The sequence below is a fragment of the Alexandromys fortis genome, unplaced genomic scaffold (genome assembly GCF_014885135.2).
Source record: "Alexandromys fortis isolate MF-2015 unplaced genomic scaffold, M_Fortis_MF-2015_v1.1 scaffold_103, whole genome shotgun sequence".
In the NCBI taxonomy this organism is placed as follows: Eukaryota; Metazoa; Chordata; class Mammalia; order Rodentia; family Cricetidae; genus Alexandromys; species Alexandromys fortis.
In genome coordinates, this window is record NW_026067978.1 from 3,150,298 (window position 1) to 3,174,184 (window position 23,887).

At 37.9% G+C, this 23,887-nt stretch overlaps 1 protein-coding gene across 1 annotated transcript in view; it reads left to right on the forward strand.

Annotated features, from left to right (window-relative positions):
• LOC126510928 (rap guanine nucleotide exchange factor 6-like) overlaps positions 1–23,887 on the forward strand; it is a 90,048-nt gene that overhangs the window by 1,994 nt on the left and 64,167 nt on the right. Inside the window, exons 2-3 of the mRNA XM_050157667.1 lie at positions 21,269–21,339; positions 23,428–23,484. Of these exons, the coding sequence (XP_050013624.1) occupies positions 21,269–21,339; positions 23,428–23,484 (128 nt within the window). The remainder of the gene's footprint in view (positions 1–21,268; positions 21,340–23,427; positions 23,485–23,887) is intronic.

Below are 23,887 nucleotides of genomic sequence, written 5' to 3' on the forward strand. Positions count from 1 at the left end.
GGTGAGTTACTGTGTAAAGGTTTTGAAACAGGACTGTAACTTGTTAGATTTTTAAAAAGACTCTTGGCTGTTGTGTAGCATGTAGACTAGGTGGGAACAAGGGTAGGTAGTAGGAGGAAGTTAGAAGCTATTGCATAAATGGGGTAAGAAATGATGATAACTCGGACTAAAGCGACAGAGATGGAGTTTCTGAGTAACCATCAACTTATGGAAATATTTTTTGATGTTTAGCCAAGAGCATTTGTTAATAGTACACTAGGTGTAGACTGAGAGAAAGAGAAGGATTAAGCCTGCTTACAGAGTTTTTGGTTTAAATAATTCTGGAGTGTTGGAGTTGTTACCAAAAACAGGTTGAAGAGCAGTCAGAGAAATGGCCTGGGTTGTAGAGCAGTGGTATAATGCACACCTAGTATTCATGAGATTCTGCTTAATCCTCAGCACCACAAAACAAAAGGATGGAAGATATACTGGAGCTGGTTTGGTGAAGGAGAAGATCAGAAGTAATGTTTTGAATTTGTCTAGTTTAAAATGTTGGAGTAAAGAGTTACATATAAAATTTATGTTTCTAAGAAAAGGCTGGACTAAATAGAATTTTCAGTCATGGGGTTGTAGACATTTTCAGTTGGGAGAATGTATGAAATTACCAATATAGGGAGTACATAGAGAATAGAAAAGCTGCCACACATCAAGATCCCAGCACTTGGGATTCTGAAGAGGAAGATTGACATTGGTTCCTGGTTCACAATGTAGCCTAGGCTGTCCCTTAAAATCATTATCTTCTTGCTTCAGCCTCTGAAGTTCTAGGATTACAAGAATGTTCCATCATGCCAAGTTTAGAATCGATGTTTTTATAACTTTCTAGTAAGTCTTAGTGAACTAGACTCTTGAGTGATGAACTGTGACTTTTACATTTCTTTCTAACAGTTTTTACTTCTCTAGCTATTTGTCCTACTTTATGGATCCAGGTTTCACAACACATTGTCTTTCCTTTATTCTGTGATTTCCACTTTTAAATGATTTCTTATGGGAAAATGTGGATTTAAATACTGGTCTTGGTAAGTAAAAGTGTTCTAAAACCACAAAAGCTATTAAAGAAGGATGGCCTCAAGCTGGGGAGTTGTTCAATTGTAGAACACCTAACTAGCACGTGTATTTAATATCCAGCATAGTCAAAGACAGGTACATATGCCTGTAGTTATAATATTCAGGGAAACTGAGACTGGTGGATTACTTGAGCACACAAGTTTAAATTTAACCCAGACAATGTAGTTGAGACCACAACTCAAGAAAGAAAGAAAGAAAGAAAGGAAGGAAGGAAGGAAGGAAGGAAGGAAGGAAGGAAGGGAGGGAAATTAATGCATTCCAAGATGTTCCCTGAGTCTTCTAGTACCTTTCTTAGTTTCTTAGTTTATGTACTGTATGCTCTGTGATGCTTGCACAGGAGCAGAATGGACTAATGATGCAATGTTCCTTTACATGATGTGTACAGTATACCTGTAAATACATTGATGTTGTTTATGAACCTAGGCTATATAATTTCCCAACTCGGGAAATATACTCAAGCTTACTTTTTATTAATAAATACTGTGCCAATCTTTTACCTTTTTTTTTTCTAACAGATCTTGCCTCAAGTTTATTTGTAAAAACAGCATAAGGTCCTGAACATCTGCAAATACTGTATAGATATTCACACCAGTTCATCTGTCTTCACATTGGCAGACTGAGACCTTCCTTACGGGGCCTTCACAGGGGCCTGGGCACCTTTGGGAGCCTGAGCTGCAGCTGAGGCCTCTGCCTTGGTTTGAACCTTGGGCTTTGTTTTTTGGAGCCTACGACCCCTGGCCATGTAGCTTCTAATCTGCTTCCCAAGCTTGGGGTGAGCAATGAAAGCATCTGCAGCTGGGGCCCTTTGGCCCCTTGGGCTTCACCACGTGGGGCTTCACCTGGGCCTTGATGGCCTCCGCACGTGCGCTCATGGCCTTTGCATTATTTGCCTGCATCTTCTTCAGGCCTTTCTTGTTGTGCTTCTTGGCAAAGCGCATGTTCCTCAGGAACTTGGGGTCGACCCCCTTGAGAGATTCATATCTTTGTGACCGGGGTTTCTTGATGCCATTTCTGTGCCATTTCCGGGACTGGTTGTGTGTGGTGTGGTTCTTGGATTTGGCCATGGCTGGACGGTAACGGTGGCTCCCAAAACGCCTGCGACCAGAGAGAAGGAGAGCAATCTTTTACTTTTTAAATTAGAACTTCTGAACTAGCACATAAAGCATTAGTACTTATATATAGCACATTTAGTAATTCAGATGCATACACAGATTTGGAATACTGTTCATATCACATTTTCTATCTCTGCATTGCATGGAGTGTGGAATTTTGTGGTGTAATATCAACCTTAAAGTTTAGGGGTTTCTCTTGGTGACAGGATTTAACTATGTAGTCCAGGCTGGCCTCAGCCTTTCTGTATAGTCCATACTGACCTCAATCCTGCTGATCCTCCTGCGTTAGCCTCCAAAGGGCCGGGTTTACAGGCTGTGGCAGTGTCATGAAATCGCCTCTTAAAAGCCCAGGAATTTCTATTTAGATGATCCCACTTCAAATAATGTTATCTAATATTTGTGTGTTTGTGTGTGAGTGAACTTTTCCTGAGAGAAGTAAGCGTTTGATCAGTCCCGTAGGATACCAACATCAGGACAGAATAATATTCTTACCTATAAGTATATGTCTATCACATAGGCGAAATCCCCCACCCCAAAAAAAAAGAAAAGAAAAAGCCAGCCGTCACTAAAATGTTTCATTACAATGTGGTTGATGACTTCCTCATAAATCTCTCACCCTTCTTGAGTTAAACTTGCTCCCTTCTTATTCTCAGCAGGTGTGCCCAACCACAGCCCATGCTTACTGTCACTGGCTGAGATACAGTCCAAGACAAAATAAAAACTACTTAAAATATGATCCCCTCCACGACTTTCTTTAACTCAATTGTGTAATTTTTGAGTGCGAATCTTGTAGATGATAACATCTTTTAACAATATTTGAAAGGTTTAACTAAATATTGTAAACCATGGGCAGCTAGAGAAGAATTACATACAACAGGGATAGATCAGCATGGCTGAAATCTCAGGTGAAGGTCTAATGACTCTTCCCAGCCCCTTCTTCCTTGATGAAACTTACAGGTCTGATCTCTTGAGAGCCTTTTGCAGGTGATTACTGTGGTGATTAAGTTGGCTATGCACAAAGAAAAGTCCTAAGTATATGAGTGGTTTTAGGAAAGTTGCCTAACTTTAAAATACAAATATTTTGGGGCATTTTTATATGGACTAAATGAAATGAGATAATGTAAAATATTTATCACCTTGCCTACAAATAGCAATAAATGGTAATCACATATTGGTTTGTTACTTTTTTCTGGCAAGAAATTTATCATCCTTTGATAAATTAAAAATTTTACATTGAAATCTCATCACTAGTGCTCATCTGTAGAAAGCTTTTTTTTTCCTTTCAACTCCTTTGTTTCTGATACTTTTAATCTTCCTCAAGCATGATGTTCTAAAACTGTGCTATAATTGCTGGTGTGTAGGTTGAATAAAGACTGGGTTCTTCCAAGGGATCTGTGTCATTTTTCCAGCACCCTTATCAAGTAGCTCACAATCACCTGTAATCCAGTGCCCTCTTAATTACTTCCTTGGGTACCTTAACACACATGGCATGCAGATAAATAAAATTTTTAAAAATATTTATTTATTATGTATACAGTATTCTGTCTGTGTGTATGCCCGTAGGCCAGAAAAGAGAACCAGATCTCATTACAGATGGTTGTGAGCCACCATGTGGTTGCTGGGAATTGAACTCAGCACCTTTGGAAGAGCAGGCAATGCTCTTAACCTCTGAGCCATCTCTCCAGCCCCCAATAAAATAGTTTTTTAAAGATGACTAGCATACACCCATCATAAACAAACTAAAATATCTTGTAAAATATCTGGCTCTTCTTGAAAGACAATAGAGAAAACTTATAGTTTAGAATAGAAATCCCTTTTCTGTATGGCTCCAAAACAGTTTTCAAGAAACATCACAGAGTATTATAGATAAATGGCAGGTTTAACTTTCTATATTTTTTGCCAAAGAGTTTGTTGGACATTAGGAAGCTGACGTAGAAGAATTGCTATGAGTTCAAACCCTGCCTTGGGCTGCAATGTGAGATCCTAACTCAAAAGTGGAAATTTTTGTCAGACAGAATTTCACACTCATTCAGTGCTAATACAATTCTACCTCAAAGGAAAAAAAAAAGAAAAACACTTTAAGATCTAACTTGCTTTTGTTACAAAAAAAATGAAAACATGCAAAATTTAGCTTTTTAGTAATTATTTCTTAACCTGCTTCAGATTTAGAATATAAGTCTTTGACTATAAACCTATAGAATAGATGTTTTTTCCTGATCTGGCAAAAAGTACCATTGTACTTGTCATTTTTGAGTGAGTCACTTTGCACACACCCTGAGGTTGGCAAAACAAATATTCTGCTGTGTATCCTCAGCCAATGTACATTCATAGGATTCCTTGGAAAGAAAAAACTTATTTATGCTTCTGGGCCCTTTGACCTTTATTTGTAAATTCAACTAAATAAAAAGAAATGTCAGATCTAAATGAAATCTTTATTTAGGCAAAACTGGGGCTAGAGAGATCAGAGTACTTGTTGCTCTTCATAGAACATGGGTTCACATCCCACACCCACATGGTGATTCACAACCATCTGTAGCTCTTTTTCCAGAGGATTCATGGCCTCTAGTGATCTCTTCAGGCACACAGGTGCACAAACATAAGTGCAGGCAAAACACCCATACACATAAAAAAGAAAAATAAAAGCTGTGGCCCACTGGGAGTTTGGGCTATGTGATTTTGTTTCTGAGATATTTAGTAACTTACTCAAATTCTCCCAGAAGGAAGAGCAGCCAGCATGACAAGCTTCATGAAATAATAAAAGTCTTTGGAAGGGATGGAGTCCATGTGAGCTCTTTAAACTGTTTATCATTAGACAAGCCTGGTGAAAGTGGTATGTGGCTGTACATAAGAGAATTGTTATTTCTGGCATGGCAGTGGAAGCTACCATTAACGCTATCACTAATCTTTCCCACTTCTGCCACTAGAACTTTTGGATGAGTGCATGGCATGAAGGCATGGCAGCAGGAGATTGAGCACCTGGTCACAGTGCCCAGTGTTCTGCCTGGTCCGATCCCACAGCCATTCAGTTCCAAAGAAACACACAGACTTAACAATTATAAACTGTTTGGCCAATGGCTCCCACGTATTTCTAGCTAGCTCTTACATCTTAAATTAGCACATTTCTATTAATCTATGTATCACCATGAGGCTGTGGCTTACCAGTAATGTTCTGGTGTCTTTCTCCTTTGCAGCTACATGGCATCTTCTTGACTCCACCTACTCTCTCTATATATTGCTGTTCAGATTTCCCACCTGACTTTACTCTGCTAAGCCATTGGCCAAACAGCTTTATTCATCAACCAATAAAAGCAATACATATACAGAAGGATATCCCACATCACCTTCCCTTTTTGGTCTAATTAAAAAGGAAGGTTTTAACTTTAACATAGTAAAATTGTATATCCCGAACAGTTATCAAGAAAGAATTATATTTACAATATTTAGTTACTTGTATTTAGCAAAATTTAAAAAACATTCTATCATCTATTTTATCTTTGTGAGTTTAAAGTTTCATATCTAATTTATCTTTTATCATAACTAAGGAAAACTACAACTATTCAATTTTCAACTCCACCAAAGACCCCAGAGGGATATAATGTTACCTATTTAAACAGGAAGTGCATTGTAAGCAACTTCCAAAGGTTTTGAAATGACAGAAACATCTCGCTGCTTGGACAGTCACCCAAAATTCTTTTGTAACATTGGGGCATCTATCTTCAGCCTAGAGGCTCATCATATCTGGCAGACTTTTCAGGAAATTTGAAGATCTGTTCTGCCTTATATTGGCAAAGTTCGTCAGTTGCTTTCTTGTGTGTTCTGCAGAATGTTTGGAAGTTTCTTCTGTGAAGCAGGAATTCTAAAGTACTCTGTCTTTTGGAAAATTCAGCAGTTATTTTTTTGTGGGTCCTGAATGTCCAGTTCATATAGCATACCATAAAACAGTCCAGGCAAGAGCAGTTTCTTGCCCAAATGGCTAGCCTTGTCACATTGAAGACAAATTCCATAATGAGTTTCTTTGATGCCCATTAATCTCTCTGAAATAATTGGTACTGGCAGAAGCAAAAATGTCTCACTGTTGAGAAAAGTCTGAGTTCTTAAAAAATTTTTAAATGCCATATTCTGTAGGTCTTTGAAGTGCTGAAGATTATCTAACTGAAATATATCTCTGTATATGTAGAAAACCTAACATGGCTACACATTTGACTATTATAAATGACTATTAGTTTGTAATTTTAAACTATACATTACAGTTTTAATTGAGCTGTATATGCATAATGCATTAAATAAGAGTAGAAATATACGTATAGAAAAAAATTGACTTTAAATTTGTATCAGTAAACCAAAGTCCATACCGATGTATTCATTTTTATATCATGTCTCCTTTTTTTTTTCTTTAGAAAAACCTTGACTATGACCATTAGCCATTTATAGTCAACCCCCTTTAAATGAAAACAAACATTTATAAACAATATTTGGGGATTTGGGTCTAGTTTTTTTAGACTACTTCCTGCTGATTGGGGGCACTGTAAATCAGGTCTTTCATGGAGTATCCTGTGTGATTGGTCCATTTCAGCCAGCAGTCCTGAAGCTGTTGTGGATGTTAGACTACATACGCCATTGCTTCAAGGGGTCTTGTTTGAGCAAACCACATTAGTCGGTAAGGAATCCACAGCTTTCTGTCCTCTGTGGAAACAAGCAGAACCTCTTTTCCAAAGTAACATGTTCTTAAACTTAAATTTTGAAGTCAAGATACCTTTAAAAAATATATTGGTTAGCTTAGCAGCCCATACAATGAAATATCTCTCTGTAGCTAGCTCATTAACAGTCAAAAAATTCAAAGAAAACATAATAACATACGTAATCCAGACTTTTTGTATATTTTTCATCTTTACATAACTTTTTTCTCTATTTTATGTATATTTTAAATTTTTTGTTTTTTTGAGACAGGGTTTCTGTGTGTATCTTTGACTGTCCTGGAGCTCACTCTGTAGACCAAGCTGGCCTTGAACTCGCAGAGATCTGCCTGCATCTGCCTCCCAAGTTCTGGGATTAAAAGCATGTACCACCAAACCTGCCTACTCTGTTTCCTTTTTAAAGGACTTTCTCTATAGTAAGAGATTACTTGTTCATTCCCAGCTGCCCAGAACCAAATAACCACACAGAAACTGTATTATTTGCAATACTCTTTGGCCTATAGCTTAAGTGTATTCTGGCTAACTCATATCTTAAATTAACCCATTTCTATTAGTTTATATTTTACCACAAGGTTCGTGGCCTACGTGCAAGGTTCCAGCTGGCAGCTCATGTCTGTCCCCTGGTGGCTCCATGGCTTCTCTTTGACTCTGCCTACTCTCTCCTCCTCTGTCTGCTTGGAACTCCCACCTTGCCCTAGTCTGCTAAACCACTGGCCAAAACAGATTTATTCATTAGCTAATAAAAGCAACACATAGAAGTTCTTCCCATACCATTTCTCTATCCTTTTTCTTTTCTCTCCTAAGTCTATGTATATTTTTAAACACATTGTAAACAGTTTAGAGGCTTTTTTTTTTCCCTATCTGAATCAGTCTTTACTGTATATTTCTATCTTTTTCTGGCCACAAGTTTTTTAATCCGCTAAGTGGATGACTAGGATTAAAGCTGCAGCTTTGGTGGCTGGATCTGCCCCACTCCTTGACTTTGAGAGTTTAACTTCATGGTTGAGGTACTGGTGGGGGCCATGTTTTTTTGCCACAACTCTGTCGATGTTCTGGCATCTTTCTCCTTCATCAGCTACATGGCGTCTCATTGACTCTGCCTATTCTCTCCTCCCTCTCTCTCTCTCTCTCTCTCTCTCTCTCTCTCTCTCTCTCTCTCTCTCTCTCTCTCTTTGGATTTCCCACCTGGCTTTACTCTGCTAAGCCATTGGCCAAAACAGCTTTATTCATCAGCCTATAAAAGCAACACATATACAGAAGGACATCCCACATAAATCCTGTCAAGCTGACAATCAAGATTGACCATCACAATTTGTAGCCACAAGTTTAATTTTGTAGATCCAACCAAGTATAGAAATATTTCGGGAGGGTGTGTGGGATGTAATTCCATGGTATAGTGCTTGCCTGTAATGTGTGAATCTGTGGGGTTTGATCCCTTGCCAATGCAAATAGTAAAAGTATTCCAGGTGAGATTGTGTCTGTAGTGAACAGACTTTTTTTTCTTTGTCATTCTTTAATACCCTATCACAACATTTTACCAAGCTTTTTCATAACTAGTGGTTTGAATAAAAATGGCCCAATGGGCTCATACATTGAATGTTTGATCACTAGGAGTGGCACTCTTAGGAAGTGTGGCCTTGTTGGAAGAGTGTGTTGCTGGGGATGGATGAGGTTTCAAAAACACAAGCCACACCCGGTGGCTCTTTCTCTTCTTGCTGCCTGTGGAGCCAGATGTAGAACCTTCTATTTTTCTCCAGCACCATGTCTGCGTGCGTGTCTGCTATGCTTCCTACCATGCTGATAATGGAGTAAACAAACCTGAAACTCTAAGCCAGCCCCAGTGAAATGTTTTCCTTTATAAAAGAGTTGCCTTCATAATGGAGTCTCATCATACCAATAGAACAATGGCTAAGACAATAACTCTACACTTTCTCATACTGCCTTAGCCTTCTGAGGTAAGCCCACCAGAGACAATCACATAGAAACTCCTAAAGCCTAAAAGAAAGTCCTTATTGCCAGCCTGCAGCTGTACTTGCCCAAATCATGCAGCCCCAAGCCTTTGTCTTTTATGCATAAAAACTATATCCTTGTTATGACACTTCAGTTAGCAGGAAGCAGAACTACAGAAAAAAAAAAAAGCAAGGTTAGTACATTTAGGGATTTTTCTAGAACTCTTCACTAGGTCTTTGATTAGGTTTTTGTTCCTGTTTTGGCAGGTATTGGGGTCTGCATGCTGGGTTTTAAGGTCAGAATGTTGCCTCTAACATAGCATTAGTTGTGCTAAGATCAGGGGGCCTGTTACATTAGCTCTATCTCAGAGGTTCTGATAAGTTGTGCTTTCATTTTCATTTGAATCTGGGTATTTTTGCATTTTCTCCCTGACTTATGCATTGGTCATTCATGATTGCTCAATCTCCATTACTATTCAGAGAGAAGAAAGTAATCAGCTGTTAGCAGCAAACTGTACATCAAACTATACACAGGAAATATGTTACAATTGACTGAAGCCCACTGACATCACCAGTTAATTATCACAAGACAGGAAAATGACAAAACTGCATATAATGTGCTGTTAAAAGGTATCTAAGGTTAGTGTGATAAAGTAAGGTGGATGAAATAAATAAAGGAGGAAGGCAGGGAAAGGGAGAAATAGAAAATTAAATAGAGAAAGGAAAAAGAATAAAGAAAATGGAAGGAAAGAGAAAATAATAAGAAATTGGAGAAAAATTTAAATGAAAAATAAAAAGACTTCCCAATAATGAAAAAACTCAAAAAATACAAGAAGTGGACTAAAAACTTAAGAACATCTAAATTAGATTAAGATGCTATTGCAGTAGGGTGGGAACAAAGAATACATGGCAGAATGGTGTAAGAGAAAGGAAAGGAATAATGTTCAATTAATTTCTATGCATGAGGACTGGAGAGAGTCAGTTAAACTGTAGATTACTGTTTATAAGAAAGACTTCTATAGCTTATGCTGTTGGTGAGTCCCTTGGGCGAATGTGTGAGGTCTGGTGTGCTGTTTTAAGTGATAATTAATGTGGGATTTCCCTCTGTATGCTACGAATATGCTTTATTACTATTGGTTAATAAAGAAGCTGCTTTGGCCTATGGCAATGAATGCAAGGAGAAAGAAGGTGGAGTCAGGCAGATACCATGTAGCTGCCAAAGGAGAAGGGTGCCAAAACCTTACCAGTAGACACAGCCTTCTGGTGACACATAGATGAATAGAAATGAGTTAAGATGTAAGAGCTAGCTGGGAATGCTACTAAGCCCATCGGTTAAACAGTGCTGTAATTAATGTAGTTTTTTGTGTGATCATTCGAGTCTGGGTGGCCAGGAAACAAAATCAATCTCTGAATGCAGATAATTTTCCTCATTTGAGCTCCAGTAGCATTATAGTTTCTGGCAGGCTCTTTCTTCTTGATACTCTAGAGTTCAAACCTGGTTGAGATTCTTGGGGAGTATTTCTCTCAGGTAAAACAGGAGTGTGAGAAGCCATCACAGCACTGAGAACTAAGTAGATAAAGGGCATGTCTTCATAAAATCTCCTGATTATCAGTCAGTCTGCCAGATGGATGTGTCGGTAGCTGTTTAGTATACCAGTAGACCTTCAGCATTCTCAAGCTCCTTGGAAGTGTTGGCAGATAAGTGGCTCGGAGGTTGATGAGCTACTGAACTCAGAATTATTTCAGTTGATGAGCGTACTTCCCTTCCTGGGTGAGTCTCCCAACTCCCTACACCTTTCAACTTCTTAGCCTCTGTCTGTTTCCATTCTTTACAGCTGTTTTCCTGGGCCTGCCTTCACCCTGTGACTTTAGCAGGCCCAATTGCAGCTACAAGACTGTGGTTCCCTGTTCTCAGCTCAATAATAATAGGTTCCATCTCAAGGTGGCTCTTGGCTCTGTTTTTGGAGTAGCATTTAAAGTAATGAAGTGGGATTTCAGTTTATATTGACTTTCCCACCAAAGGAATTTGTTTCTCATCAAAACTGACAACGGGATTTGAAGCTTATCAGGTCTTTGGACTTTTCCTGAAAATAGATGCCTCTTGCTTAGCCTATCATTTGCAGCCGAGCTGTGGCACAGGTGCTGTGCTTGCCTACTCTTTTTAATTGATCATGTTGTTTTCTTGGCTTTTTTTCAAATATCCTTTTTCTTCCTTTATGGATTTCTAAAACATTTTCCTGTTTTTTTATGTTTGGAATAAAATTCTTTCCTTTTTGACTCACTCCATCTGGTCAAACACCTCTTGGAAATTCAGGATTATTTCTATTGTTATTGTTTGTTTGCATACATGAATGTTCATGTGCCACACGCGTGTGTGCTCATTAATATTTTACATATTTGGGTGCTCTGACATTAACTGCGTATACATTTAGGAATGTTATTTTATCTGCTGCATTAATGCCCTTATTATAATGCAGTGGCCTTCCTTGTCTCTTTTTTCTCTTTTGACTTAGTTGATTTTGTAGTTTCTTTTGGATTCCATTTGAGTGAAATATTTATTCCATCTCTTTACTTTGTATTTGTATGTGTCCTCAGAGGTGACCTGGATTTATGATAAGCCTGTAGAGTAGTTTTTCTAGTTAATCATTCTGTATGTATTCGGGGTGAGGGTATTTGTTTACCTTTAATACTAAGGATTGAACCTGGGGTCTAGTACATGCTAGGTAACCACTATATCCCCAGACTGTTTAACTGGAGAGTTTAACCTACTTTGATTCAAAGTAATTATGGAAAGGTCTGGCCTTATCATAGCCATTTTGTATGTGTTTTCTAGCTTTGCTGTTCCTTTTGTTGTTGTTGTTGGTTTGCTTTTTTGAGACAGGGTTTCCCTGTGTAGCTTTGGAGCCTGTCCTGGAACTTACTCTATAGACCATGCTGGCCTTGAACTAAGAGAACCACCTGCCTCTGCCTCCTGAGTGCTGGGATTAAAGGTGTGCACCACCACTGCCTAGCTCTTATAATCTTTTTTTAGTACTTTACTGTAGTATTGTTTGGCTCTAGTATTGTGATTTGATTCTTTGCTTATTATTTTTGGTTTGTATATTTTAGATTTTTGCCTTATGGTTTGTATGACACAGTATTTTATGGTTTTAATTAATTTTAAATTATAAGAACTTAACATGATCATAAAAATAAGAACAAAAGGGTACTGAAGAGATGATGGTTCAGCTATTAAGAACACTGGCTGCTCTTTCAGAAATCCTGAGTTAAATTCCCAGCAACCACATGCTGCCTCACAATCACCTATAGTGGGATCTGATGCTCTCTGCTAGCATAAAAGTATACTTGCAGCTAGAGCACTCATGTACATAAACTAAATAAATCTTTTTTAAAAGATAAGAACAAAAACAAAAGAACAAGAACAATTGTTGTAATCTAGACAAGGGTAAGACCATGCTAAAGATAATATGTAGTTTATGTACCACTCTTAGCAGTATTAGAGCATCTGAATTTGTCTATGTAGTCTTACTAGTCAGCAAGCAAGCACGTTTGTGCGGGTGCCCAAGGAGGCTAGAATAGTGTGTCAGGTTCCCTAGGACTTAAGTTAATAGGCAGTTATGAGCCACATGATGTGGGTGCTGGAAACCAAACATCTGTAAGAGCAGCAAGCACTTTTAATTGCTGAGCCATCTCTCTAGCCAGCCCTCCATCATATATTTTCCAGTAGCTGGTTACACGGTTACTATTTTTTTTTTTCTTGTTTCATCTATCATGCTGTTAATGCCTTCTGTTTTAAATCTTTTGAGTGTATTTTTCAGTTCAAGGATTCTGTTTGATTTTTGTAAGAGTTTACTTCTACCTCTTTAAGTTTCTGTTAAAGTATGGAAACATGTTTGTTTCATTTTCTTCAGTTTCATTGAGTTCCTTAAAACTGGTATTTCGTGTTCTCTGAGATCTCTGACACTTTGAAGTAAAATCCTGTTTTCTGGAAATAAATTCATAATTTGTGTCATGTGCCATTCTTTGGGTGTTGAGGTATCCTAATCATCCTAATGCAGCATAGTTTGAGCCTGACTTTCTATGAACCTGTTGTCACTTTCATTATGCCAGCACTAGATAGAGTGTAGGTCCACATTTGGTGGGAAACTCCTAACACCATATTGTCACCACTTTGGTTTTTGAGAACAGTATAAGCCTGGGTTTATTTCAGGTAGACTTAGTATGTGTCATTTGGGAGGAGCCAAGGGAAAGTGTAGTCTGTAACTGCAAGCTTCTGCCTGGGGTCCCATAGGTCATTGCTGCCTCAAGTTTCTGGAGTCTGTTGTATGGCAGTGCAGGATCCAACCTTGTTTGGGGAAGAATCACTTTAGATAGATCTCTGATCCTTGGGCTCTTATGCCATACAAGTAGTCACCATTATTTGTAAACTGTGTGGTACTTCGAATCTATAGACTACTAAGACCTGCACATGACATATGACCAAGGATTCAAACTGCCTGTTGCTGAAGTGGGCTCCTGGCCCAAGATAACTGCAGCTAGACATAGGCGATATTATAGTAATAGAAACCCTCTGAACTTTATGTGTCTTCTCCCGGTACTGGGACTGTTGAGAAGCTCCATTCACAGGCAGACCATTAAGATCTGACTAGCCACCAAGTGATGATGATGGTGTACATCTTTAATCCAAGCACCCAGGAAGCAGAGCCAGGCGAATCTCTGTAAGTTTGAGGCCAGCCTAGTCTCCAGAGTAAGCCAGGACAGCCAAGGCTACATAGATAAATCCTGTTTGGGAAAAAGAAAACATGAACAGCCTAGCACCAAGTTCCAACACATAGTCTTGTGCTTACTACCCTATCCTCATGAATAGAGCCTTATACCACACTGTGCTAAGATAGTGTTGATGATCCTGTACCATCTGACTGGTTCTAATTTGAGCCTTGCCTGGGTTTAACTCTTACATGTAGAGGTTTAACAATTTTGGGTGCACTGAGGTTCATAGTTGGTGGTAATGATTGACATTATGTCAGTACATACTTGTAGACCTGTCTGTGCACTTTGCCAGTTTAGAGCCTTATCAGTTAATACTGACTTGGCAATATGCTTCCTGAGGCTGGAGAGTGAATGGTGAAGAGAGTGCCTTGGCCACCAAAGCTGGTTCATCCCTGAGTCTCACAGCTGCAGGGAACTATGCTACTTTTAGCAGATCAGGTGTGCCCAGGATCCATTTCAAGGCTGAAACTGAAGTTTGTTCTACCCATGCACGAGTATCTCCCTGTTGTTGGAGCCAGATTTAAGGCTCCATATGTGAACTTAGCCTGCATATAGGACATTCAGTTTCTACGGGTGCTTGGTCTCACCTTGGGCCAGGTTAGAATGCTTTCCTATTCTGCTCCCTAGCAAGTGGGATCTCTTCCACCCTATACTGCCTTAGTTTAAAGGAGGTAGTCAGCCTCCTAGCCTAAGCATAGTTGTAATGGATATTGGCCTGCTGGCAGAGGTCATGTGACTTTGCTCAGCACTGGGTTTCATCGCAGCAGGCCTTGTACCAAGTATCAAGGATATGACCTAGGCTTAATTTCACCTCTGTACTCTAAGCAGGAGGCATCACTCTCCTTGCTATGGAAGGGTAATACAAATAACTTTTTGCTTCCTGCCTTCAACATTTCTTTTTATTTTGTTGCTCTTAAAGCAGATACTATCTGTAGTTCCAGTATCTGGGAGGCTGAGGTCAGGAGAATTTTGAGAGGATAGCCTCAGCTATAATTAGGACGTTTGTCCCAAAGCAAAAGGATGTAAAGTACAGGCTCTGTGATGTCTAACCAAACTTTCTGTACTCTTCTGAAAACTGGTTTGTAGGTACTTAATCAGATGATTATGGGAGGTACTAAACGTAGTCTTGCTCTGCCTCATCTTTTAATTTTACCTTTGTATAGTATTTTTGAACTCATAGTATACTTTATGCTTTGTTCTTTGACTCTTTGTTTTGTAATTCCATATGACTTGAGGATTTGCTTTTTAACGTTATGAAGACTGCCACTGTTATTTTAATAGAGGTAGTATTGAATCTGTAAATTGGTTTGGGTAGTCTGAACATTTTAATAATATTGATTTTCCAGTCTCTGAACACAGGATGGCTTTGCATTTCTATGTATCCTCTTCAATGTTTAATAATTTTTGTTATAGGGGCGGTCTTTTTTTTGATTAAATATATTTTTTTCTTTGAGTTTCTGAGTTTGAAAAGCATTGTTAGGCAACTTTGTGTTAAAGACATTGTTAACCTACCTTCCAAGTGATTTGGAGAAAATTCTTTGTCATAGTATTTCATGTAACAAGAGCTTTGGAGTGTGCAAAGTTTGTTCTGACATTAGGATTTGTCCTGAGAGATTATCCTGGTTAAATTTTCTGGCATGTACTTGTTTTCTAAGTAAAAGAGAGACTGAGTAAATATCTAGGCTAATGAAAATTTGGGATAATTATTTGCCGAAATTCACCAGTTTACAAGGTGAAAGGTAAGAACTGACACTTGATATTCTCTAGCCACACATGTGACCTCACACATAGACACATATATATCATGTACACATAAAAAAACAAATATTTACAAGAAATTAACTAATTGTAGAATTTATACAAATTATCTTTAGGCCAGATATTTAATAGAAAATAATGTTTTCAGACAATATATTCTGATCACAATTTTTCCTTCCCTTCTCCCAGATCCTCCTTACCTCCCCACCAATCCAACACCCATGCCTTCTTTCTCTTTAATGAAATTTAAAAAAAAGCAAATAAATAAATAAGCCAGGATTTTTTAAAGGGAGGACACACAAAACATACATACAATAACAAAACCAGAAACTATAATATACAAGCAAGAGACAAGATTTTTTTTTAAAACTTCCCAAACAAAGCAATATGAAACCAAAGAAATCTACAGATATATCATTGAGTTCATTTTGTATTAGCCATCTACTGCTGGGTATGGGTTCTTTCCTTACATGTGGTTTATCTACCCAGTAAGACTAATTTTTCCTTTGCAAGTGGCTATCCAAATGGATATAGCTTATTATTAGGGATGGGAACTCATGTCCACTTCCCACTCTCAACACTGGGACCCCCATCTGACTTGAACCTGTGTCAAGGCCTTGTGCATACTGCCATAGTCTCTGAGTTCTTATGTGTGTCAGCCCTGTTGTGTCTAGAAGACACTGTTTCTTTGGTGTGATCCATCCCTGTGGGCTCTGATATAATCTTTCTACCCTCTCTTCCATTTAGTTCTTAGAGCCCCGAGAGGATAGGTTTGATGAAGATATCTTATTAAGAACTTGGTGTTTCATAATCTCTTTCTTCACATTGTCTAGTGTGGGCCTTCATAATAGTTCTCATCTACTGCAAAAGAAAGCGTCTCTGGTAATGATTGAGTGAGACACTGATCTATGGGTATAGCAAAAATGTTATTAGGAGTCATTTTATTGCTTTGTTATTGTAGCAGAATAATAGTATTTGGTTTTTCTCTAGGCCCATGTTCCCTAGTATCAGGTTCTTGGTCATCTGAACAGTGTCAGGCATAGGTTCCATCTCGTAGAGCAGGTCTTAAATCCAATCAAATAATGGTTGGTTACTCCCACAGCATTTGTGCCACTATTTCACCAGCATATCATGCATTCCGGTCACTATTGTAGGTTCAGGGGTGGTAGCTGGCTTGATGTTTAGCTTTCTCCTCTGGTAGCGTGTAGAGTACCTTCCAGTATCATGAATCCTAGTCAGTAGGGGTTAAGGCTCTAGTGAGGCACCAGCACAACTTCTCCATGTTCAATGAAATATATAAATATTATCTTCAGCAGCCTGACCATTAGTTTGTGGAATGAACCAATATCCCTGGCAATCACCTAAGTTGTTTAGGGGTTCTATGGGGCCCCTTTAGCCAACAACTCATGCAATTAGATGTAACCCATTCCTGGCACTGCAAGTTTCATTTGGTGGTAAAAGATGTCTAGTTGGAGCCGGGCGGTGGTAGCACACCACCCAGCACTTGGGAGGCAGAGGCAGAAGGATCTCAGTGAGTTCAAAAAAAGATGTCTAGTTGGGGCAATGGCTTCACCATTGTTTGGTGACTCCCTTTAGATTCCTTTTGTATATGTATATATTTTAAGAAACTTCTCCATTAGTAGGTTTCCATATGATCTCCCGACTGGCTATTTCTGACTGAGTTTTTCAAGTATTGGTTAATGTTCTATACAAGCCTAGTAGAACTGAGAGATGGCTGCATAGATTTCTCAATAGAAAGCAGCATGTTTTGTAGCACAACATTGTATGCTAAAAAAGAAGGGCAAGTCCCAACTGTTAATGAGAAATGTATGTTCAAAATAGCTACTAATATAATTCTTTGGTAGAGTGTTTGTATGCTATTTATAAGGAATCTGAACCCCAACATTGCAAAAACAGCCTTACCCTATTCCAAATAATGAACTATTTATTAATTTAATATTTTATATAACAGGCTCAAATCAAAACCCCATAGACTATATCTACAATAAATGATGTAGGTTTAGGTTGTTAGAAGAGTGCTTTATAGAGCTCATTTGTTTTAGGATGACAGTGACCCTACCACTGCCCTTCAGAGAAGTTCTAGTCATACTTTACTTAACAGTGGGGATATGTTTTGAGAAAATCATCATTAGGCAACTTTGTGATTGTATGGACATCACAGCAAGTACCCACACAAACCAGCATAGTACACTAGATGTCATATCTTAATGCAATCAAGAAATGAGTGAGGTTTCTGCCAATGTAACATGGCACATACTATTTTACAGTGAATTTTAATTTATTTTGGCAGTATGTTGGATGAAACCTGGGACCTTATGCATACTAGTCAGACATTTTACCCAGAGCTATATCCCCAGTCCTTGAACTTTTTATTTTCTTAATGTAAATAGAAGTACACTTTCAAAGATCTGTGAAGGGGTAAAGTACTTGTCTTGCTCAAGAATGAGAGCCTGATTTTAATCCTCAGATTTTATGTGGAAAATCAAGCGCGTAATGGTGTTTGTAGGATTCTTGTTGCTAGCCAGCCAGCCAACCTTTGTGAGTTCAGACCAGTAAGGGAGAGACCATGTCACCGTTAATAAGTAAATAAATAGACAGTGGTGAAGGAACAACACTTTTGGCCTCCGTATGCACAAATGTGTGTGCATTAGCATACACAACACCAATAAAAAGTACAGTGGAAAAATCTAAGCCAGTGATGGAGTCATTTATTATCATTATCAAGTACTGGTTATTTTATAGAACTATTGCTGTGTTTCTAAACAGCTGGCAGGACAGAAGTTCTGTTTACTCAAGAATCACCACAGACACTTGAGTGATACTGCACTATGACATTGCTATAGCTACAAGGTCACTAGGCAATAGGAATTTTTTTCATTTCCATTATAATGGGACCACCATTGTGTAAATGGTTTGTTGCTAACTGTATGACTTCAACTTTTTTGCTTAGGTGAAATCTTCTATTTCTAATCCTAAATTGGTCTTTGTTCTAATGCCCTGAATAATTTCTGCAGTGCTTGTTGGTATGGTTACAGAAACAGATGCTAGTGATTTGGGTGTTGTCATGTCCCAGATGGTTAGTTTTCTGTCATTTTCACTGCTTCTCCTTTCAGGCTCTATCAAATAGCTTTCAAGTACACTCTGTAATTGGTTAGCATCCTCTTTCTAGCATTTGAATTTGTGACTGCAAACAAAATTCTGTAAGACTTTCAGTCTGTCTCTATTGGTGTTCTTACATTTTCTCTTTTAGAGGAGCTAAATAGAGTTTGTTTGAATAAATTGTTTCTTTTGCATACAGCAAGAAACCTTATAAATCATATATTTCTTCAAGCTTGTCTCATAATGGATTAACTGGAGCAAAACCCCCAAGAAACTCCTTTCTACCTGTTTGTTGGTTTAGAAAAGAACCACTACCCACATATTCTGAAAATTATCTTTTTTGAAGGCTTAGTGTTTTTTGACTTTAAGTTTGGTATACTGGAAGGATTGATATTTAGTAAGCATCCTGTTCTTGTGTTCATTCCCAGTTATTATGTTACCAGACAACTAATCTAGAGTGATATAGTGTGCTGCCTATACACCAGTGTTTCCTAAACAGTATACATGGAACCACCTGTAGGGCTTCTGTGGAAGCATATTAGTCCCTAAGATTCTGGGTTAGGGTCTGAAAATGCATCCCCCCACAAACTCCCAAATATTGCTGACGGTGCTGGTTTAGGATTTCCTAGGGCTGTTATTAATGTACCAGAACTCAAACTCAAATCTGGCTTTTTTTTCTCTCTCTCTCTCCTGGGTGATTATTTTGGGATAAGCTTATTATAGAGCCCTGGCTGACTTGATATTCATAACATAGGATAGGCTGGCTTTGAATTCAGGAGGTTGATTCCAGGACTGTTATGAATACTATATTTGTAGATTTTCAAGTCCCTTATATAAAACAATGTTGTATTGCATGTAACCTATATATACCCTCTCATATAATTTGTAGTTTCTTTAGATGACTGATAAATAAAAATGTAAACACTATATAAATAGTTGCTATTCTATTCTATGAAGTACTGTATAAAAGCAGCTCTATTCCTCCCTGTTGATAAAGATCATTTTATTCTTCCAAATCATCAACTGCACTTGCCTGTTGTTTCTTTGTTGTAAGAGGCCGCTTGTTTGTTCCCGGATGCCTAGAACCGAAATAATCACACAGAAACTGTATTAATTACAATACTGCTTGGCCTATTAGCTCTTGCTTAATTCTAGCTCACTCTTATCTCTTAAATTAACTCATTTCTATTAGTATATATTGTATCATGAGACTCATTGTCTACCTGCAAGGTTCTGGCTGACAGTTTGCATCTTTCCCCTCTGGCGGCTACATGGTGTCTCTTGACTCTACCTTCTTTCTCCCAGCATTCAGTTTAACTTTCCTCACCTAGCTCTGTTCTAACCTGCTATAGGCCCAAAGCAGTTTCTTTATTCATTAACAATAAAAGTAACACATAGACAGAAGGACTTCGCACACCAGTTCTTCAGTAAGAGTCTTGTACTTTTCCCTTTTCCCTACAAAAGTGTGACCCTTTGGAATCAGGATCTCTAAACTCATAGAGTTACACTCAGAAATACACGTTTCCTTACGGAATGAACTTTCTCGACTTGATATCCTCTTTTCGTTTGGTTATTACTTACCTGAGAAAATTTTTTTGTCTCTTTTGTTTTCTTTTTTTCGCATTTTGAGACAGTATCCCCTATAGCCCATGCTAACCTCAAGTTCCTCATATAGCCAAGAATGACCTTGAACTTCTGATTTTTCAAACTTGGGATTCTGCAACCTCTGCTTCTTGAATGTTGTGATTATAGTGATGTGTCACTATACCACAATCTGCTGCTCTCTTGGGGTTATTGTTTTTTAATTGTTCTTTTTTACATATTTATATGTTTGCATGTTGTAATCACTGTGTCTTCAAGAACTAAGAGATATCTTTTGTAGGTTTCTGGAACCCACTTTCAGTATAGCTTCTCCATCTCCTTGCTTTGTAAATTGTAGCTGCTTTCTACTCCTTACTTATACACTCTTTTTAAGTCAGTATGGTTTGAATAATCATATATACCACCAAATATTTATATTTCTGTTTCAAGAGTCACTTGCCTTTGTTTCTTAACGTCATTCTCTCTTCTGAAAAACCTTTCATGGGGCTAGTAATGCTTAACCTATAAAAGGTGTTTGCAGCCAAGCTTGAAAGCCTGACTTTGTTCCCCAGGAAAGAAGGTGCAAGGAGAGATCCTACTCCCAAAAGTTGTTCTCTGGCTACCACTTGTGTACCAGAACACCTACAAAATAAATGGAACTATAATAGAACATATAAGTCTTTCGTGTCTTGGTTTTTATTGTTGGGAGTTTTAGGTGGGTGATTGGTTGAATCTCTCTTACTCTGTCTTCAACAATTTTTCTTTGAACGGAATGTCCTTATGTGCCCAGGCTACCCAAAAAATCTTTGCTGAAATGGCAGATTCAGCATTGAAATGTTTATTTCCCTCCCTCCCTCCTTCCCTCCCTCCCATCCCCCCCCCTTTCTCTTTCTTGTTTCTGTGTATGTAGTTCCTGGCTGCCCTTAAACTCCCTTTGGAGATTAGGCTAGCCTCAAACTCACCTGCCTCTACCTCCTGAGTGCTGGGATTAAAGGTGCAGGCCACCACCACCCGGCTTCCTCCTTATCTTTAAAAAATTTGTAATTCAGAGGCTTTTGTGGCTCTTGAATAGTTAACAGAGCTCTGTCTTAAATGGTTGCATGCTTAAAAAGAGATTGGTGGAGGTCATATTTTAGAATATATATTTGAAAAGTGGTCTAAAAACTTTTCTTTTCCACAGGACTTAAATACTATTTATTCTTACCTCCATGGAATGGAAATACTATCAAACCTCAGGGAGCATCAGCTTAGGTAAGTGTAATTGGTTTACTGATCTGTGCTGTATACTTATTTATTCATCAGATGCTTGTAAAGCACCTTTTACAGTCATCTTTTTTTTAGGTATCTGAACTACTTAGATCACTAATGCCTAGAATTTGATAGCATTATAAAAGTTATGTATCCTATGCAGAAATGATAAGTACTGTGATGTAGTACAACATGGTGATGTCAAGTCCCCTGCTAGCTGCTTATATTTAGATGATTACTCTCATAGGAAGTAAGTTTTGAATAGAGGCCTCTGTGACAGAGCCAAGACAAGAAAGAGGCCTTTGGTTTCTGGTGCAGAGTAAAAAGAGAGCTAGAATAAAGTAGTCTCCAGGAATCAGGTGACTTAGAAATATTGTAGGTCTAGGCAAAAAATTATGTTATCTTAATTTTTCTTATTCACGATATTTTAAGACTTCATCATGTAATCTGAAGTTTTTTCTTAATAAAATGGAGTGATAGCTTTGTCTTTGTTGCAGTGCTTGAAAGTTCTGTGAGAATAAGTAACACAAACAACTATGCTTTCAATATGTGCCAAATTTTGGGATTGTCCTAGTTTTCTTTCTGTTGCTGTGATAAGGACCATAGCCAGAAGCAGCTTGGGAAGAAAAGGGTTTATTTGCCTTGCAATTTCACATCACGGTCCATAATTGAGGGAAGCCATGGCAGGACCTGAAGCAGAGGCTATGGAAGAACACTGCTCACTTACTTTTCCCCAAGGCTTACTCAGTTTGCTTTTTTATATAACCCAGGGCCACCTGCCCACAATAGTACCAACCACAGCAATCTGGACCCTTTCCACATCAGTCATTAAATCAAGAAGATGATGCCTTATAGACTTGCATACAGTCCAGTCTGATAGAGGCAAATCCTCAATTTGATTCCCTCTTCCTGATTATGTCTTGGTTTGTATCAGGTTGACATATACTAATGAGCACAGAACAGAACTCAAAACTCCTATTTTCTTTCTGAGGATTCTCTTATTAGTTGTGCAAGATGCTTAAAATAAGCACAATATGTTAGCCTGGCATGATTCCCACAGCCAAGACCAATATACTTTATAAACCTCTGCTTTCTCTTTAAGATAGTCAGACCTTGTCAGGCCTTGTGGTGATGCACAACTTTAATCTCAGCACTTAGGAAGCAGAGGCAGGTAGATCTCTTGAGTTCAATGCCAGCCTGGTCTATAGTGAGTTCCAGGACACAGAAAATAAACTTATCTGGGCTGCGGGGGAGGGGAGGACAGCCATATCTGTATCTGTAATCATGTGGTTATATTCTAGACACTTAGTGCTGTACAGCACTAATTGTGATTTTGTATATTTTGATTCAATCTTTCTTTCCATGACCCATGTAGCTAGCTGCTTTTCCTCAGTGTCCAAGGTTCTGATAATGAACTAGCTTGTTTTTTATTTCATTCCGTTTGTTGTATTTGTGAGTAAATCAGGAATAATTATATAACTGAAAATTACAAGTCGTATTAATATGTATTTATTTTGTTTTTAAAGATTCTTTTAAATGTAAAAAAATCTATATACTTAACAGATCCTTTTGTTTGTATATATTTGTTGTTACCAGTAACTGTTCTTCACAAGATGTGAGAATGAACAATTCAAATGTGTATTTTCTCATAATAAAATCATTTAGTATGGATTGAAAGACTATCATGTACCTAAGAATATTAAACTCTGTCACTTAATATCTATTGCTTTTTTAAAATTAGTTTTGTAGTTTTGTTTTACTTTCCTGGATTTGTGGGTATAAAATCTTAATATATTGCTCTTGTGAGCATCAAATTTGTGCCTATCTTCATAAACCTCTGCCTAAATCTGTCTTTCTCTGCCTGAAGGGTTAAGGTTACAGGCAAACGCCACTGTGACTGGCTTATGTTACATTTTAAGAATCAAAAGAAAAGCAAAAATACTTAACAATAAACCAAAATATTATTATTTATTGCTTTTATAAAAAATGTTACCATATTACATATATTTCCAAGTTTAGTAAGAATTTGGTTATATATCTAATTTTCTATTTATGTATGACATTTTTGAAACTTTTTACCCTTTTTATTAGGTTAATGTCTGCAAGAGCACGCTATGAGAGATACAATGGCAATCAATTGCTTTTTTGGTAAGTTTTTTTATGCTTACCTTAGATTAATGACATGTTTAAATCTTGACTTTTCACATTAAAATTCATTTGGTAATCATAAACTGAAGTATAATACATACAAAATACAGGAACTGGTCTAGTACATCCAATGTTAGAAATATATATAACTGCAACCAAAAAGACTGACTTTCTAGAAAGCTCTAGTCAGTGCTGCTTTGGAATGGTAATTATAATTGTGATTTCATCAATTAATTTTACCTTTTTCAACCTCTTACTGATAGCATCTTTGAATCAAGTTGTTATGTAGCAGGTGTCATTCCAGGATTCTTTAATATTCCCCTTTGTTCTCTTTTACTGCTGTAGGTAGATTGAATGTTGTTTTATCTGTTCTACTGTACTGGGTTGCAACCAGATTTTACGG